Genomic DNA, 18,257 nt, shown 5'->3' on the forward strand with positions numbered 1-18,257 from the left:
TGCTGTCATCTGTCCTGGAGCAGTAGCTAGGATGGCTTGATGACATAATCTTAATGTTCAGGATCTTACCTCTGGGAGGAATCTTACCAAGAGTAAAGAAAGACAATATTCATTTTGCAGTGACCAGCAGGTAGAGCAGAAACTAACAAAAAGCAAAGCTACTCCATCTCCCCAACACTTAATATAACTTAATAGTTTTAACGGTATCTCAAATAGAAATAGAAGCATTACTTCTCCCCCTATCCAGTTTTAAACGTGCTATTACAACTGTTTGGAGTTTCCAAACAAGCAGATATTTAATAATCCTTATAAAAATCCTTATCCTAAAATGCGTGTAGATATTTACAGATAAAGATCTGAAAGTCTGGTCAATTATCCGTAAGTTCCTAGCGTAGCTGTATGCAGTCAACTGATATAAATACAGCACTGCAGTTAAGAGTTCCAGAAGCCCATAGACTAGGCCCAGGCTCGTTTCATCTGTGTTAGGCAACAGGCAATGAAAGTAGCAGCTTTATTCATTTGTGTCCTCCCAAACAATAAAGAATAGAGACATACATAGGAGAACAGAGATCCAAGTGATTTCAGCGATTCTACAGCAGCAGACAGAACTCAAGCTTTGCACAGCACACTCAGAGATTGTTGTGGCTGTAATTTTTCTGTCAATATTCCACATCAGAACATCATGTGGACCAGTGGGAGTTAAAGAGTTAATGTTCTGGTTCCATTTACTGCTTTTTACCTTTGACTTTCAAAAGCCAGAATCGTAAGCACACCTGAAAAAAGTACTTGCTAAAAGAAAAACTCCAAAAGCAAGCCAACAAAAGCACTGCAAACAAGGACAAAGCCAACCTTTCATTTCCAAAATCATTTTTATCAAGATCAGAAAGATTAATAAAAGAATTATCCAACATTTCCTGTCTTAGTACCTATATTATTTATACACATCACAGTTACCTTCCTAAAAAGAAAAGCAGCTGGACATCAGGGTAATCCCCAACGATTTATGCAAGATGAAAAACGTATGAGTTGCCTTGTCTACCATTCTAATGGTTGTCATGCCAGACAGTCTTATCTACAGCTAGAGGAGCATCACCACCCTTCTTTTACTTTGTTTCTAGCAGGAAAGACATTCTCCTTTAAAGTAACCAAAGACAGGAAAGAAAAAGGAAACAGACCTTCCTCCCCATTTCCTGTCTCCCACCAGCCAGCATGGAAGTGGCCTCTTCTTCTCATACTCTCCTTCATTCAAGTGCATTTTTTTCTTATCTGTTTGCCTCTAGTGGTCATTTACCTTGAGCTTTTTGTTATCAAGTGGAGCATTGCAATGATTAAAGTAAGCCAGAGGGAAAGCAGGAGCACAGAGAAGAATGTAGCCTCTTTCCACCTGTCTTAGTCTGAAGGACTGCAGCGTATTTCATCCTGATTTATCAGGCATCATAGGCTTCACTCAGACAGTCAGAGGAAGTAGAAAAGCAAAGGAATTTCTATGGCTGAAGCGAACCAAGTGACAAAATATGAGTTTTGCACTGAAGAAATTGACACCTCTGTCCCTCTAGGGACAGATGGTTTCTTTCACACACTTTAGTGGAGTTATCTGTTGTCTTATGAGAAGAAAACTGAGAAAGCAGTTGTCTAGGCAGCACCCACTCTAGTTGGGTGGGGGGGGGGGGGGGGGGGGGGGGGGAGGGGGTAGAAATGTAATCACTCTTTAGTTTCCTTTCACTTTACATCCTACATATTAGATCGCATATAGCTGGGACGTACCATAAATACATTAAAATACATTAACCTCATCATCTGCTGTGGAACAGAAAGTAGTGCAAATGGCAACACAGAGACTGGTCTCTGACCAAAAACAGTGCAGTGTTTTTCCTCTAGAAGGGGGCTAAGAAGTACATGAATAGGCAAAACAATTTCACAGTATAAAATGTGTGGCACAAATCTGAATGACCAAAGCATACTGCAGTTAGGGTAACCGCAGGTAAGTGCATACATAAGCCCCAATTCCATTCTCAATTACACAAATCGTTCACTCAGGTTAGCAAACTGCACAGGTGTGTGAGTTCACACATGCAATTACCATTTGGCTGCACCTACAGTATTTAGGAGACAGTCGCCCTTTTAAGTGGACAAAGAGAACACTGCCAAAAAGAAATCCACAAGATAACCTAAAAAGAGAAAGAAAATCCAGCCAATAATCTTTCAGCAGAAAAACCTAGTTACTGCAGAACGGATCACTTACAGAAACTACAGGGCCTTCCCCTCCTGGGGCTGGCACAAATGAAAAACTGAATGGAATTACCCCTTGTGCTATTGCAGAAAAAGTGCAACTAACTACGTTTCTTCTTCACTGGCTGCTCTGACAGTCTCTCTCTCCTTTTCCTTGCAGGTTTGCACTACTTGTGCAGTTCATCTCCTACTGTGAGCAAAGGATTCAAAGATCAAATGAAAATCTCAGTGAATCTGAACTCTGAGGAAAAGGATAAATGTTGTCTCCCCTGGGTGTCACAGATGCCACGATGCCTGGCACAGATGCCTGTTAGGTCCCTGTATCTGGTAAGAAACCTGAAAGGTTTTATCAAATACACAAGGAAATATTACATTATTCATTACTTTGATATAGCAAATCTAAAAGTAGAGAGACAAGCAAAACTCCAATTAAATACAGTTTGAGTTTTACCTAGCACTGGCTCCTTTAAGGTCACAGAAGTGCGTGAGTAAAGCTTTCACTACATCATTGCAGACGACTTTAACTACATCAATGTGACTCAGCCTCAGTCGCAGCTGCTTGGCAATCTCCCAGAAGTCTTCTGACAGCAGCTGGTACAGCTGCCCTTCATCTCTGCTGAGCTGCCCATACCAGGACAGGATGTAATCTCTGTAGATGTAGTCAAACACTGAAAGGAAAAGTACAACAATAAATAGCAAAATCTGCAAAGTGAAGGCACACTAGGATAGCAGAAACTTAGTCCTCCACACCATTAAATGGGTAACAGGTTTCACAACTTCTCCACCGGGTTTTAATTTCTCACCAGAGCATGATGTTGGCAAAGTTACAGAAATTTGCACCTAGTAGGTTACTGGAGGTCATTTTGCAGAGCAAAGTCCATAAGTGGATTTGCTCAGACAGTCAGGCTACTAGCTAAACACTAACCTCAAGCTAATATCTGTGCCTCAACAGTGGATTTGATCATACGATCTACCTTATAAGCTGGCTGTGTACTGGCTTGACTGCAGACTGAAACCAACCTTCTTCAGATACAAACTTAACATTGTGTCCACTCCAAAGTTACAGTTAAAAGAGGAGGCGCTAAGACTTTTGTATTTGAAAAGGCATATACAATGTTATAGAAGGTACCAAAGGATCAGAAGATACAGGGATAAGTGAACAAGCAGATTAGCAAGACAGCATGAACTTGAAAGATAAGGTAACAGTCCCAACCGTACCTAAAAGTAAAAGGATTACTGTAAATCAAGTTCCATCTACTTTCTTGATTTTTTTGAGCTTTGTGCCTCTCCAGCTTCACTGATGCATAACTATCAGGTGCCTCCGCAGTTGTAGGAGGTGTTCAAGCTACATCCAGTGCTGCCAACAAGGTGGGAGAAAAGTTGGCAGTGGAGGGGTTGTGAATGGGATGAAAACAGTTTAGAACAACCAAAGGGGTAACTGGAAAAGAAAGGGGAGCAAAAACGTCACATGCCTGTGAGTCTGAGCAGGCTCTCTATCAGACATCCTGATTTCAGAATTGTGCTGTTGTTTGGTTTTTTGTTTGCTTTTTTTTTTTTTTTTTTTGTCACTGTTGTTTTAAACAAAAAATATACCCCACTTGTCATTGTAAGCCCATTGTTTAATGCAATCATGCCACTCCACTATTCCTTAGTTTCCACTTCGATAGAAATTGCTGGGTTTTTTTGCCAGCTTAATAAACTATAAAAAGCTCCCTGGCACCATGACAGTGAAATTAATAATGTACTAATAGCATAACAACTTACACTGACTAATTTTGCCTCCCTGAAACACTAGCAGGCTACATCCTAACTCACTGTACCAAAGTCATTTCAAAAGAAAATACTGAAAATTGATAGAAGTTTGCAGTCAAATGTTTTAGAAATCTAATTCCTGGGTTTATAAAGAAACCAAGTCACTTTACTGAGCTGAAGTTAGATGGCATTTACTAAGACATTTCAAGGCTTCCAAATGACTTATCCAGGAAAAACAAAGAAAAACAAAATAAGTAAATAGAAGTTTCAAAGATTCTACACTAGTAGAATTCCTAAATGCCCCTTGCCTGAAAAGCAAAGTTATGCAGTGGCTCCTTATCTGCGCTGGCCAGATCTCTACAAAACAGGAGTACAACTTGCATCTCAATCTCTTAGGCTATCTTCTCTTCTAGAATACCTCTATTCCAACCAAGCCTTAGTCTTCTCACAACACAGATCTGAAATACTGTCTTTACGAAAATGCAGGCATTGCCTTCGAGTACCAAAGAAAAAGTGAATATTCTTTCCTGAAAGGAGAGACCAGAACAGTCTCATTACAAGCAACTTCAAAACTCTTCTGTGACTGTATCAGCAACAGAAAAGAACGTACAGCTACAACACTTGCTTGTGCTATTCCAGAACAGGAAGAATCACAATCAGTGAAATCTAAGTGCAATATGAAGATTAATTCTGTTAGGCTGTTGCATACTGTGTTACTACAAAGCTAGATTTAACATACATGACACAGTTATCATAAGCTGCTTCTGTAGGAAAAAAAAAAAAAAGCATTAAATAAAAAATCTAGCAAAAGATGACTATAAAAGACTATACCATATAAGTACCTGGCAAAGAACTGACCCACAGAAATAAAAGTTGAATGCTTTGGTACTTGTTAGTCGCTAGCTAACACCAGGTGAACTGGCTTTGCCCAGTGCCCAAAGCCAGTTCAGTTAAACAAAATACTCTTATCTTCATCTTCAAAGAACAAGCTAAAATACTAAAGCTTCTCTCTTAGAGTTCCTAAAAACTGATAACTAATGATCTGAATTGATCATTTCCAAAACATCTATTTTCAAAGCTAAAGAGATTAAAGGGGTAAAGAGTTAAAGGGTCATTACTTACCTAACGTCTTTCAGACTTTATTAGGTTTTAGGTACACAATACAGATCAAGATGATGAAGCCTTATACTTAACATTATCTTAATTTCCTTAAGTTCCTCATGCTCATTAAACCTGTATTTAGGCCACGATGCTACAGGCTGGTAAAAAGCTGTCTGAACTACCAGACTTCAGGACTGGGAACCAGCCCCAGACATCAGTAACAGTGATGTTAAGATCCAAGTTCTGTTCTTCAAGTTTGTACTGGGAAAAGTACCAGCACTTCATAGTTCAACTGCATTTTACACCATTCAGCCTTGATGAAACTGACATATTCCTTTTATAGGTTAGATGTTATCACTGCTCCTATGCAAAAAAAAAAAAAAAAAAAGATCATGCCCATACAATTTCCCATTTCATACTGTTTGTGTTATTAACTTCTTTAATTTTTTTTTCACATTTGCTGAATAATTACAATAGACGCATAGAAAAGACGACACAGGAAACACCAAATATATAAACAATAGAAGAAAAAAAACATTTTTAATGTGTCTCCTGGGCATTTGTAAAGTATCAGAGAAGTTTCTGTACAAATGACTTTACCCATGTACTCTCTGCCAAGAGAGTTTTTCAGATCCAAGTGTTTGAATCCCAATGGCAGAGAGAACATGAATTCAAATCAGGCCTTGCTCAAATTCTGGACCCAAACAGCTTTTTGAGAGCTGTGGGGGGAAAAAAAAAAAAAAAAAATACAGCTGTTCAAACAGAGTGGCAGAAGGCATTGCATTTTTTTCCCTAAAAGTCAACATGCGGATCCTCAATTGGGAAATTAGATGGACTGTGAAAATATTTCATTTTTAAAGGGAAGTCCTGATGCACAAACCTAGCAGAGTCCTTCTACAGGGTCAACAAGAATGCAGATAGGCAAGATCTGGTCTACAAGTAAAATCTTATCAAACACCCAAAATCTTTTCATCAAGTCAGACTCAGCACAGGACCCAAGGAAACTAAGCAGCTATGGAGGAAGAGGTGGCATTCCCTGGCATGAAACATTTTCAGGGCCAAGAAACAGAGGGCATCACCAAATAGCCAATGTCCACAGCAGAATAATTTCACAAGCGGAGTTCCGATTTGTACTTTGATCCATGCTGTTTCACTTATTCATAAATGATCCAGAAAAGTGGGTAAGTAACATGGAGACGAAGACTGGCCATGAAAAATGATAAAAGATATCAGGCATTTAGAAGATGAAATTGAGTTCCCAGGAGATCAGCTACCCTGGTGGCAGAGCAGCCTAGTGACAGCTGCAGCCTTTAGCCGCGACAGCACACTGTGCAACAGTAGCTGGGTCTGCCTGAGCACGGCCTTTCCTAAGAGGCATCCGTGAGCTGCCCAATGATACGGGATGAAAGCATGAGGCTCCCAAGCAAGAAATAGCCCAGAACACAAAGAAGGAAAGGCCAAAAGTGTTTGTAAAACTGGGTCATCTTTTCTTTGCACAAAAAATGAAGTGCCAACAAGAATCATATCAATCTAGCGAAACAAAGCATGAAATTTTCTGGAAAAACATTTCAGTGTTAATCACCTAGCTGGCTGAAAAAAGGACTCGGGTTTAAAATGAAAAGGTTTTCTTTCTGCTGTATTCAGAAACTTAAAAATCTTCACATAATATTATATTTGTTCTGATTTTGCACACTTTAATGCAACACATCACAGGGTAGCAGGGTTAATTCAAAGCTTTCTCTCACCTTGCACCTGCAGCTTATGCAAAGATGCTACAATTAAAGGGAAAGAAACATTGTGAAGCTTCGTCCTTTAGCACTACTTGCTTGTCAGTGGGAGATAGAAGTTGCTAACCGAGCTGTATACAGACGTAAACCTTCCTGGTGCAGAAAGTGACTGACATTGTTGAATGTCAATTCCCTATACTTCTGTTGTACTAACTTCAGAAAGAGAAGCTGTTCCACAGGAGGGCACCTGTTGTCAGCTGGTTGACGGGAAAACCACAGTATTTATTAGTTTAATAAAGTAACACTGATAGCTGAAATGGAAACATCAGTAACTCCTTTAATTAAAAGTAAGGATAATCAATGATGACTATTCTCCCCACTACCTTAACAGGTCATGAGAACAAAAACAAAATGCAATAAAGCACGTGACAGCTTATCATGAGAGAGAGACACCACAAAACCTCAGCAAACCATGCGGTAATGGGGAGCTGTTCTAAGTAAAGAGAAAAGTTCACGCAGACTGGCAGTAACACCAGGAAAAATGCAGCGTAAAAGCAAAAGTTGACAGGTAATTCTGGATGGACGCAAGATAGTTAGCAACGTACTGTAAAACTTGGGCAAATTTAATTACATGGATAATGAAGAAAAGCTGAAGAAACCAGAATATGAACCTGTGAAAGTGTATCTACAGGGGCAAGGAGTATACCATGTCCATTTTCAGAGTCTGACTGTTTTACTCTAATAAAAAAGTAAAATGTCTCATTTTGCAACTCATTCAGCATCTCAAATTCAAACTGTCTCCAACACCTTTGGGAGATAAAAAGACTTGCTTTAATTTACATGCGGTAGTGTGAGAAGTCTCATCCTTGTTAACTGCATAACAGAGGACAAGCTGGCTTTGTTAGTCACTTAGCTAGGCCTGGAAGAAGTACAACCCATCTGACAAGTTTGCTCTCCAAAATTCAAGAGTGTGAATGGAAAGTAAAAATTGTTCTGAAAAGAAATGGCAATAAAGAAAGTTGTCATGGCACTAAGTCCTCAACTCTGAGAAATGAATCACTTAAGAATATTCTTAACTAACTTTCAGCCTGACTGGGTAAGGATGGACTTATCAATCCAATCTGCAGAAAAATTACTTCAAACAAAGATACTGCCATGTTTTTAAAGACACAAGCTTCTCCCATATGCATACAGCAGGATGGAAGAGCAAAAAAACATTTTCCACCCAGTAATCCACAACAGCTCTTCTCTCTTCAAATAGCCCCTCTACCTCCAATTCCATGCTGATAATGGGAAACAGTTCACAGTCTTCACACAAACCACAGACTGCACTGGTGACCCACAGACTTCATATATTGCAGCAGTCAAAAGTACAAATCACCACTTCAGATTCAGTCTTCATTGCAAAAATTTGACCAAATGGAAAGACCTACTGCAAGAGCCTAGATTTTATCAGATAAGTCCAAATGAGTCTTTGAAATGTTAGGCTTTTTTTTTTTTTTTTTTTTTTTTAAACCTTCAGTTACAAAGGACTCAATTTTCACATATTTTCCAGATATTTACATACAAAACAGTAGTTAAAATAACAAGATGACAGTTCAACTGCAAACACAACTTCACATTACTCACTGCAGCTGATCTCTTGGGAAGACCAAGACTTTATCTTTTCTATCAAGGAGGAAGAAACCAGGGCCATTTCAAAATCTAGACATATTGTACAGTTACAGTTTGACAACAGGACAAGAGATACATAAAGGATCTGATGCTCCTTATCCAAATTAAGACTCACCTTCTTTCAGTGCCTTATCCATATTGTGAGAAATGACCACCCTCCTTATCTGAACTGCATCGTGGGAGCTCCCAGTCCAATTACTCTGAAATTCAAAGAGAACATTCATAAGAAGAAATAGTTTTTTCTCTTTAAATGACAACTAGAACTGGAGTTCAAGGTGATCATACTCTCATCTGTATCTGCGCACGTGTAACCTTTGCAGTGTACCAGCCTTCATTTAGCCTCATAAAATACAACTAAAATAAAACTGAAGCCATTAGCTCTCTTACGGTAATTTCAGTTCACATTCTTTCAGGTTTCTTCCTTCAGAAAAGATTTCTGGCCATTGCATTTTAAGCTGCTGGACAATACCAACATTGGTCTATTTTGAAGCATTACTGTGCAAACAGGTGGGTGGATGAAGAAAAATTTTTCAGTTGGCAGAGAGCATTCTGTGATTCACACCATCCCCATATAGACACGAGTATAATTAAAATCAGAAATAGAAACTGTCCCCATTGCCACTTTGCTTACTTCAGTTCTCTTCTTGGGAATTCAGACTCATATAGATGCAAGTAACTCATATAGATGCTCATATAGATGCAAATAAAAATGAAGTAACTAAAGTGATGGCAGATGACTTACAAGGGGAGAAGCAGCGGCACCTATCCACTAAAAAAAGAGCACAGCTGCATTTGAGAAGACAGCACTTCCCACACATGCCCCCAGTGACTGAACCATACACCAACAAAGAACACGAAAGCAGTATAAACTTCAAGGAGAATTTCAGTAGAAACACCCTTCAGGGTTTTAAAAAGTATTATACCATCTTTTCAGGCAATCTGCAGGCTAATGCCTGGTGTATTTCGGTGTAACGTTATCCACCTACTACAGATACGTGCACACAGACTCATACTGGCACTAACCAAATTGCTCACTTCAAAATTAGCTTAACTCCAGCTGACATAAGAAAATTATAAATACTGAGCTCTCCTTGTGTCTTCTTGCCTGCCTCTTAATTCAGGACCTTTCTACAGTAGAGGAAAGAACACAAAACAAATGCCGTAAGGGAGAACTCACAATCGCAACATGGCTCCACACTGTAACTGCATGATGCAATGCACATATTTTCAGGATGTAAACTGGCTCCTTACACCATTGGATACTTCCACATTTCAACCTTGAACATTGTAACGTGATGAAAAATGCAGTAATGACAGCAGAGCAATAAAGATCCCAAGCTGCAGCAAATGAGGATCTGCTCAAATGCAACAGCCATGGGCACAGAAATAAAGGAAAGAAGCTGCTTACCTTCAGAAAGCCTCAGTTGTACAAGGACCTCCTGACTTTTGCTTCTAATGCCAACCCTTAAATGAGGTCTGGGAAGGGGTAGATCCCAGCCCCACCCCATCTGGTCACTCAGGTACATTTCATGCACCTGAGCTCCCCACAGTTGGCCCTGCCTTCCACCAGGTGCTCAATCACCAGTTCAAGCCATGACTTAGCATTTCCACTACAAACATTCAAGGAACTTCACTGAGATGTAACCTCACGTTTTAGTTTGCAAGAACTAAGTTTTCTAAGGCTGATAACATCTGACTTCTAAAATGCACCAATTTATTTTTGTAATGAGAACCTGGTAACAGCAATGTTTACAATTAGAAAGTTCGGGACAAGCGATCAAAGAGAACTTTAAACAGGGAGAAATGATTATTAACATTAGCAATGGTGATTTTGTACCTGCACATGTGTAATTATTGAAGGAAAAAATAAGATGCGTGGCATGTTGGATTTTCTGAGGAATCTTCCGTATCAAAACAGGCATACATACAGTGACAAACAGCCTGAGAGAAAGGCACAGACCAAGCAAGAAACCTACCTTCCACTTTGTTTAAAAAGTGATTTTCAAGGACTAATGAGAATCTAATATGTGAATAAACACAAACATTTGATGCATTGGAGGGTTAGAACACAGGGGAGAGATAACTATTGTCTTCAGCTACCTAATGAGAGAGTAAAGAGAAGGTGCCATTATTTCTTGCGGCTGTGTAGCATGAGGGGCAGAGGACACAGACTGAAACACAAGGAATTCTGATCAGATATAAAGCAAAATTACTTTAATAATGAGGCTGGTCAAATAGCAGAACAGCAGGCCTGAGAGACTGCCGAACCTCCATCCCTGGTACTAAATGACCTGACCAAGCCATGCCCACTCTGAGCAGGTGGTTGGAGTAGACAACTTCCTGACATGCCTTCCAACCTGAACTGTTCTATCATTCCTGATGATCTTTCAGAGATCTGCATACTTTATTTAGCAGCTGAAAATGGACCAGATCTTAAATTGAGCAATGAAACAGCTGAACAAACTCCTTTTTCCTTTCAGTCTTACGAACTTGCATTTAGCAAAATCTATTCCCTTGCTTTTTATTTAAAAAAAATAATAAATCTGTTTCTGTGACAATAATGATGAATCAACTGAATAAATAGGCACCCCCAAGCTGGATGACATGTGGCAACAGCCACCTTCAAAACAACAGTGACAACTTGCTAACACAGGCTCACAGCACCTGTGATAACAGAAGATCTTCCAAAAATTCACACTCCAAACTCAGAGTTATCAACTGAGAGAATGCGAAATCCAGCAGATCCGGCAGATCATCTTCCCACCTATCTCAAGTCAGATGGATGTATGCAGATGTCTTACCTCACAGAGAACAGGTTCAACTAGAAAACCATTACTTGAGTGTTTCCACAGTTTATGCTGCTCATCTACAAGAAAACTATGCTACGTTTCATGAAACTGTTGGCATCACCCTGAGACAAAGATGCCTGCAAATGGCTTAGCTTAGCTCAAAGCTCTCACTTAGATGCTCTCATACTCAGAATGTTCCAGTCGGTCCTGACTTGCAGCCCCACAATGGGCTCCACTCCAACAGAATTTACTGCCAAAGAGGAATGAGAGAAACCGGACTGAAACTTAAGTAAGATTTGACAAAATGACTTACAAGTTGTGGGAAGCATAACTTGTGCAAAGAATGAGGTTGCTAACAAATGGAGACGGCTGCTTCCTGGAACTGCTTACGTTTTCCTTGAACTTGTCTTTGTTTACAGCCTGGATGAAAAAATAAAGGACGCAAACTTTTCCCAGAGACTTCTGAACAACATTCATTGTTCAACAGTTTTGAGAATGATTTCCGATGCAGACAACAACAGTCTGAAAAGCCCAGGAAAGAAAAAAAACCAGCAAAAACCAACCCAAAGCTGGCCGGCAATGAGCCAGACATCCAGGCTAGCTTGATCTAATATCACAGAAGGCTTCCGTGAATTCTTGGGAAATGTATACAGTCCCAGTCTATGGAGCAACATCACAGTCTGTCCTTGATTAAGATGGTGAGAAGCCACAGCCTTGACATTGAGGCCAGAACAGCCGTGTGCTATGGAAATCATGCCAGGGAGCCAAAGAAACCTCCATGGCAGCCCCTGCCTGACAACCCCATGTGCCCATTCCTACCCCTCCCTCCCACGGTTTTTCATCCCATGAAAGAGCTGTGTTCTGACTTTTTAATACAGAATCAGAACACTGCAGAAGAAACTGACCCATTCATTTTATTAACGTTGTTCTATTCCATGATGCAAGCTCAACTGCAGAAAAAAGAAATCATGGGACAGAGTGACTACACAAACCCTGCACGGACATAACATCAATTCGTTTCTCTTAGGGCTGTTCAACTAATCGTTTTTCATCATGTAGAATATGATGTCCTTTCCCAGGCCACCACCTTCTTACATAACTGCCTTTTCCTTATGGAAGTTTTGCTGCTCTCCTCTGCAGAACACAAGAAATTAAGACCTGGCAAAAGCAGGAGGTCAATCAGATTTCATTTTTGGAGTTTGTTACAGGGTATGGCATTTTCAATCCCAAAGCATACCTCGCATGCAAGACACTTGCACTTCTGACCTTATGACAGAGTTTCTGGTTCTACCTTTGGGACTCCAGTGCCAGAGATTTGGGCACTGAGCCCAGTGCTGCTCTTACTGACCCACTCAGCACAACTCAAGTAGCAGAAGAAACTACCCAGCTCTCTTCCGATGTTGTTTTCCGTTGCTCAAAGTACTTTTCAAGTAAGAAGCAGCCCTCACAAAGGTACAACCTGCCAGATTTGCAGCAAAATATGAAATTCCAATCTAACGCAATGTTGAGATAAGTAAATGTTAAGCATGACACAGTGCCATCCCAAAATATGCACAAATGAACAAAAATGAACAAAGATGCTAAGTGGTTATGGGACAAGTAAATTAGAGTCTGAAAAGCATTTCATTTCCTGAGATTGGTCTCCTGTAAGAATAAAATTTTTGCTTCATAGTTACATATGCAGGTAGTTGTCATCCTGGCAGGAATTCCATTCTCAACCAGCTTACAAATTCCTATGGACAAGGGGCATTTCTGGAGCAAAACCATTCAAGCTGCAGGCCCCAAAGTGCAATTCATAGAACCGCAGCTCACTACTTGAGGCTTATGCAACTTATACTCAACATTTTAAAATATTCCTGAAATTGATAGGCAATGCTATGCTATCTTTTCATTATTTTAATTTCAGGACTTGCACGGTAGAAGATTTACCTGCGTCATCAAAAACAAACTGCTAACCTGCCTATGTAAGAGATATCACAAAGAACAAAAGTATCGTACCCTCTGTTTTGTTGAAAATAAATAGAAGTGTAACATATACTCTCCTTTCAGAGCAAAAAGGATTCATAAACTAGAAGCACAATCACTAACCAGCATATTTGGCTGTAAGTCAAGAGGAACTAAAACCAGTGTAACAGAGCAGTGATGAGCAGAAGCTGCAAGGACTAAGAGAAAGACCAGCAAAATGCTGCAGCAGCAAAGCTTTCATGGTATTCCCTTATGGGGCAGAAAATGAGACAGACTGGAAGACACGCTTGGTTTAAGGCAGATGTTAAACAAATAAATAAGCAACAACAAACCATAAATACATCTGAAGACTTATTAAGGTGTAAAGAAGAAGTCAGGAAGGAAGAAGGCAGTTTTCCCTCTCCCTCACAGCTGCTCAAAACTTCTCATTACCTCAAGTGCTGCCCTGCAAAAAGCCTGAAAATCAAGGCCCACAGATGGCAAATCTGCTTCCTGCAGCTTCTGGGGCTCCTGCTAGCTCACCTTCAGAAGCCCTGTCTGATGGCAAGCATCCAACAGTGAAGCAGGCTGAAACTGCATGTCCTTTGCCTTCCTTATCTGCCTTGAAAAGCACAGATTACATGCAAATAACTTCCAATAATTTCATTATTCATCCCTCTATGATACAAAAGTGTCCTATCTTCCAAAATATATTTAAATATATTGCTATGTCTGTGAACTCATGGCAGATATATATATATGAGTGCCATCTTCCAGAATGCAGAGGTTTCAGTCACTACCCAATCCAAGGAGAAAAGCTTTACCTTCACTTTAGTGACAAATTCCACAAAAACCTCACGTTCAAGACCAGCACTTTAGGAATGTATGACACTGTCACAAAAGTTTCTCTAAATTGAGAGAGAAATATTTCTAGGAATGGAGAGCTGTTAAGCAGAAGCAAACAAGAGCAATCGAGCAGTCAGGAGCCAAGTTTTAAAGAAACACTGGGAGCCCTGGAAATCACAGGAAACTGAAAAGCAGGACAGCAAAATCAGCATGTCCTGGCTGAAGAAAAACCAAGCTCACATTTATCGCTTTTGTTACTGCTGCGAGGCAGACCAGGTAGGTTGTTCTTAATACAGAGCATCATTCATTTTATCTGCATTTGTAGCAGCACTTGAATTTCATAAACAAATCTTCGGGTTTTGCATCGCTTAAATGCAGATAAACCAACCACCTTATTCAGAGTTGTTGCTTTGAATCAGAGTCAAAATACTACTCTGCAAAGAAAACTGTCCTGCCAGTTTTGTTTTGGCAAAAGTACAACTCACACTGGAAATGTGGGAAAAAAAGGTGTTCTCCTTCCCACCTCCCTGGTTAACATGATCCTTCACATGAGTCAAAGCCATCCCTCCTACTACTATGCAAGCTAGCAGTGACACAGGGAACAAGTCAGAATTTTAAAAGGTGACACATCTAACAAGTCCTTCCCAGGGCTATTGCTGGCATTAGCAAGGCTGCCCACACCGAAGCAAGAAGTCCTCTGGGACTTACACATTTTAACTGGAGTTCAGCTGGTGCCTTTTTGCTGTCTTGCATGTTGCTGCCCTCCTCTGCCACAAACAATCTGGTCCTAAACCTGCTCCTGGAAACAGCTGAAAAATATCTGATAATGATGTCACATGCTTTCAGTGTCATTCAATTCCCACTATTCAAATATGAATGGAAACTATTTACTACTAATTCCTGCAAGATATTATCATTTGTCTATACATCTCTCCTTCTCTTTTTAAGAATTATAAAAGAACAGAGAGAAGAAACTGAAGCTTGTGGTCAGAGCTCTCACATGCAGACAGAGAAAGGCGCTTCTTCATGGCAACACAGACTTTCTCAGTGAGCTTCAAACGCTCTTACTGAGATACCTAACAGAAGCCCAAGTTCCAGAGGGTACAAGCAGCATTTAGGACAAAAGCAAAGCTTCACATCTGGGAGGACAACTTCTCCAGGATCCATCCCAGGCAAAAAGAAAAAGGCATACACTTGGCATTTCTGAAATACGAGCGTAGAGTACTGCACTTTCTCAACTGAGTTATTCACTTGCACAAACAGATTCATGAAAATCAGCAGCACTAAACTCCTGCTGTAAGTGCTTGCAGAATTGGAGAACTCACAAAAAGTTCAGTTTTTCCAGCACAGCATGAAGAGCTCAATCCAAGCCCCTTTGAAGTTGACTGAGTACTCCCACTCACTTCCCAAGAGCTAAGTCTGACTCCCACTAGAATAAATATTTATTGCCATATGCTTTCTGTTTCCTCTTATGCTAACCCCAGTGTGAAAAATCAAAGAAAGAAAAATAAACATTATCCTGCATGTTCATAGACTTAAGAAATGGAAAAGAAAATTAGATCTGTAGGACCCATTTCCTCCACAAATATGATATATTAGGCCAAGAGACGGTTCTTTCCTATTCTTCCTACTCTTGAAGGACAAAAGACGTGAAAACACTGAAAGCATTCTGGCTTTACTGTCTTCCTGCCACTGGTTCCCAAAAGAGGCAACACAGCACCATAAGACTCCACAAACACAGGAAGGTAACAACCAAATGGTAGAAGGAGCACAGGCATGGTTGGAACATACAATAAGAAAAGTAACTTCACATTTTTACCCAAGCTAAACATACAAAAGACACTTGGGAATAAAAATCTCTACAGATGGCCAACATGCCTATATGCTGCTAAGACAGGCATTATTGCTTCATCTGCCCACACTGTGCTGAACCAGCAGTCAGGAAAACTGCACAACATACACAAAATCATCTTCAGGGGGAGTACTTCAAGCAGCTCAGGGATCATGAGCCATTTTTGCATCAAATATACATGATCTGCACACACATCAGCAAAACAGTACATCGAAAATATGAGAAAACCAAGCAAGTGACACCTGGAATCAATGCCAGGGCAAAACACAGCTCTCCTTTAGGGACAGCCCCTCCTTCCAACCAGGTCACATTCTGAGAGTAGCGCGGGGAGGGGAGACAAACAAAATCTCAATTAAATCACAGAGAAGGTTAAAAAAAAAAAGAAATCAATTCCAGAAAGAGGGCTGTAGTAGGCAGGCACTGCTGCTTTAGAAGCGACTTTAAAAACCCAGCCTTTAGTCCGGTTCCGGAGTAACAGCACATAGCGTAGGACTACAGCACCGTGTTAACAGCACCGTGTAACAGCGAGCGTGTAAAACACTACTGGATGGGTACAGATGCGGGACCATGTAGAGAAACAGGCACAGAAAGCACATCGGGCACAGCGACCGAAACGATCGCCCCCCTTCTTGACGTCGGCACTTCCAACCCTATTCGGGGGGCTTACGCATTACGGTTTCCACAAAGCAGGGGGGGGGGCAAGAAAAGAAAGAGAAAGAGCGATGCGTCGGGTTTTGTTTTCCTTCAACTCCGACCTTCCCCTGAACCGCTCAAAAGGAACTGGAAAACGCTCCTAAAGAAAGCTACAAGGAGCTCGTAAGAACGGATCGGTGCGCGTCAGAAGAGGCACAAAAACGCCCGCTACGGGTGCTCCGCTCGCGCTGCCCCGCTTCACAGCGCGGCCGTACGCAGCGCAGCGCCGGCTCTCACACGTCCCCCTCACGATCGCAGCCTCCCCGCGGAGCAAAGCCCCGCTCCTCCCTCCCCCCAGCCCGAACGCGCGGGGCAGAGCGCGGCCGGGCGCGGAGGCACTTACCGGCGGCAGCGGCACGTCAGCGGCGGCGGCGGGGAAGCTCGGTGGCGGCAGGCGGCGGCCGCGCCACAGCAGGCCGAGCAGCGCGCCCAGCGAGGCGGCGGCGGCGGCACAGCCCGCGTACAGGGCAAGGCGGAGCGGCGGCAGCAGGGCCCAGCCGGGCCAACCGCCGCTCCCCGGCCCGGAGAGCTCCCGTCCCAGCAGGGCGACGGAGGCGGCCAGCAGCCCCAGCCCCGCCGCCAGAGCGAAGCGGGACGCGCGGGGGTCGTCGTCCTCCTCGTCTTCCGCCGCCCCCTCCTCGCCGGCGGCCGCCGGGGCGCCGCGACCGCCGGTTTCGCCGCCGGGGCCGTGCGAGCCCGCGGCGCCGCCCCCCGCCGCCTCGGGCTGCCCGGCTTTGCCGCTAGCGCTGTCGGCCGCGGGGAGCATGCTGCTGGCGGCGCCGCGGGCAGCCAGCGCATCTCCCTCCGCGGCAGCCCCCCGCGAAGGTCGCCGTCGCCGAGGTCTCCCTCCGCCTCTCGCCGCTGCCGCCACTGGCACCGCTGCAGCCGCCGGGGGAGCCGGCTCTCATGCCCGGCGGCCCGGCCGCTTCCAGGCGGCGGCGCTGCCCGCAGGTGGGCGCCGGGAGGCCGGCGCCGCGGCGGCAGCGGGTGGGGAGGCCCCGCCGCGCCTGGCGGGTCCGGCAGGGGAGGAGCGGAGGCGGCGCCAAGCGGGAGGCGGGGAAGAGCTGCTCGGCCGCGGCCGGTCCCGCTGCGGAGGCGGGGCCCGCGGAAAGCGGCCGGCAGCGCCTCCGCTGTGGAAGGGCTGCCCTGGCGCCGCTTCCCTCCCTGTGCCCTGCCGTTCCGTAGCTCCTCGAGGCGCTGCGGCCGGAACGGAAAACGCTTCGCAGCACGGCACGAGCTTTGCTGTATTTCCTCCCTCAGGAAGCCGGGCTCGGCCAGAGGGACTTCCTTTACTCTCGGGCTTCGCTTGCGGGGCGACATCCCATTGAGAAAATTGTATGCTGGAGCACTGAGGCTGCTGGAAAACACGTTCTGGTTCAGATTGGCACTGTGGACAGGCTCAATGCGTCAAAGAGCTCTACATCTACTTTTTAAACAACTGCTATCACTGCTGAGCTCGGGGACATCTTCATTTATTCAAATTCAGTAGTTGTTGCTGTAAGATTAATTATACCGTTTGTGTGAAGAAAAGAGATGAACACCAAGGCTGCGGTTTCACAGATTTCTGTAAAATTTCAAGAGTGCATAAAAACCAAAGCCTGAACTTCCCAGAGCATCTGAGATGTTAAGCAAGCCAAGGCCATAAGCATG

At 42.9% G+C, this 18,257-nt stretch overlaps 1 protein-coding gene across 1 annotated transcript in view; it reads right to left on the minus strand.

Annotated features, from left to right (window-relative positions):
* Positions 1–17,373, minus strand: part of SNX25 (sorting nexin 25) — a gene marked incomplete at both ends in the record, with an annotated part of 64,387 nt that extends 47,014 nt beyond the window's left edge. Inside the window, 3 exons of the mRNA XM_079534859.1 lie at positions 2,681–2,897; positions 8,599–8,683; positions 16,951–17,373. Of these exons, the coding sequence (XP_079390985.1) occupies positions 2,681–2,897; positions 8,599–8,683; positions 16,951–17,373 (725 nt within the window). The remainder of the gene's footprint in view (positions 1–2,680; positions 2,898–8,598; positions 8,684–16,950) is intronic.
* Positions 17,374–18,257: the final 884 nt, after the last annotated feature.

The sequence above is a fragment of the Tetrao urogallus genome, assembly GCF_951394365.1.
Source record: "Tetrao urogallus genome assembly, chromosome: 4".
Taxonomy (NCBI): Eukaryota; Metazoa; Chordata; class Aves; order Galliformes; family Phasianidae; genus Tetrao; species Tetrao urogallus.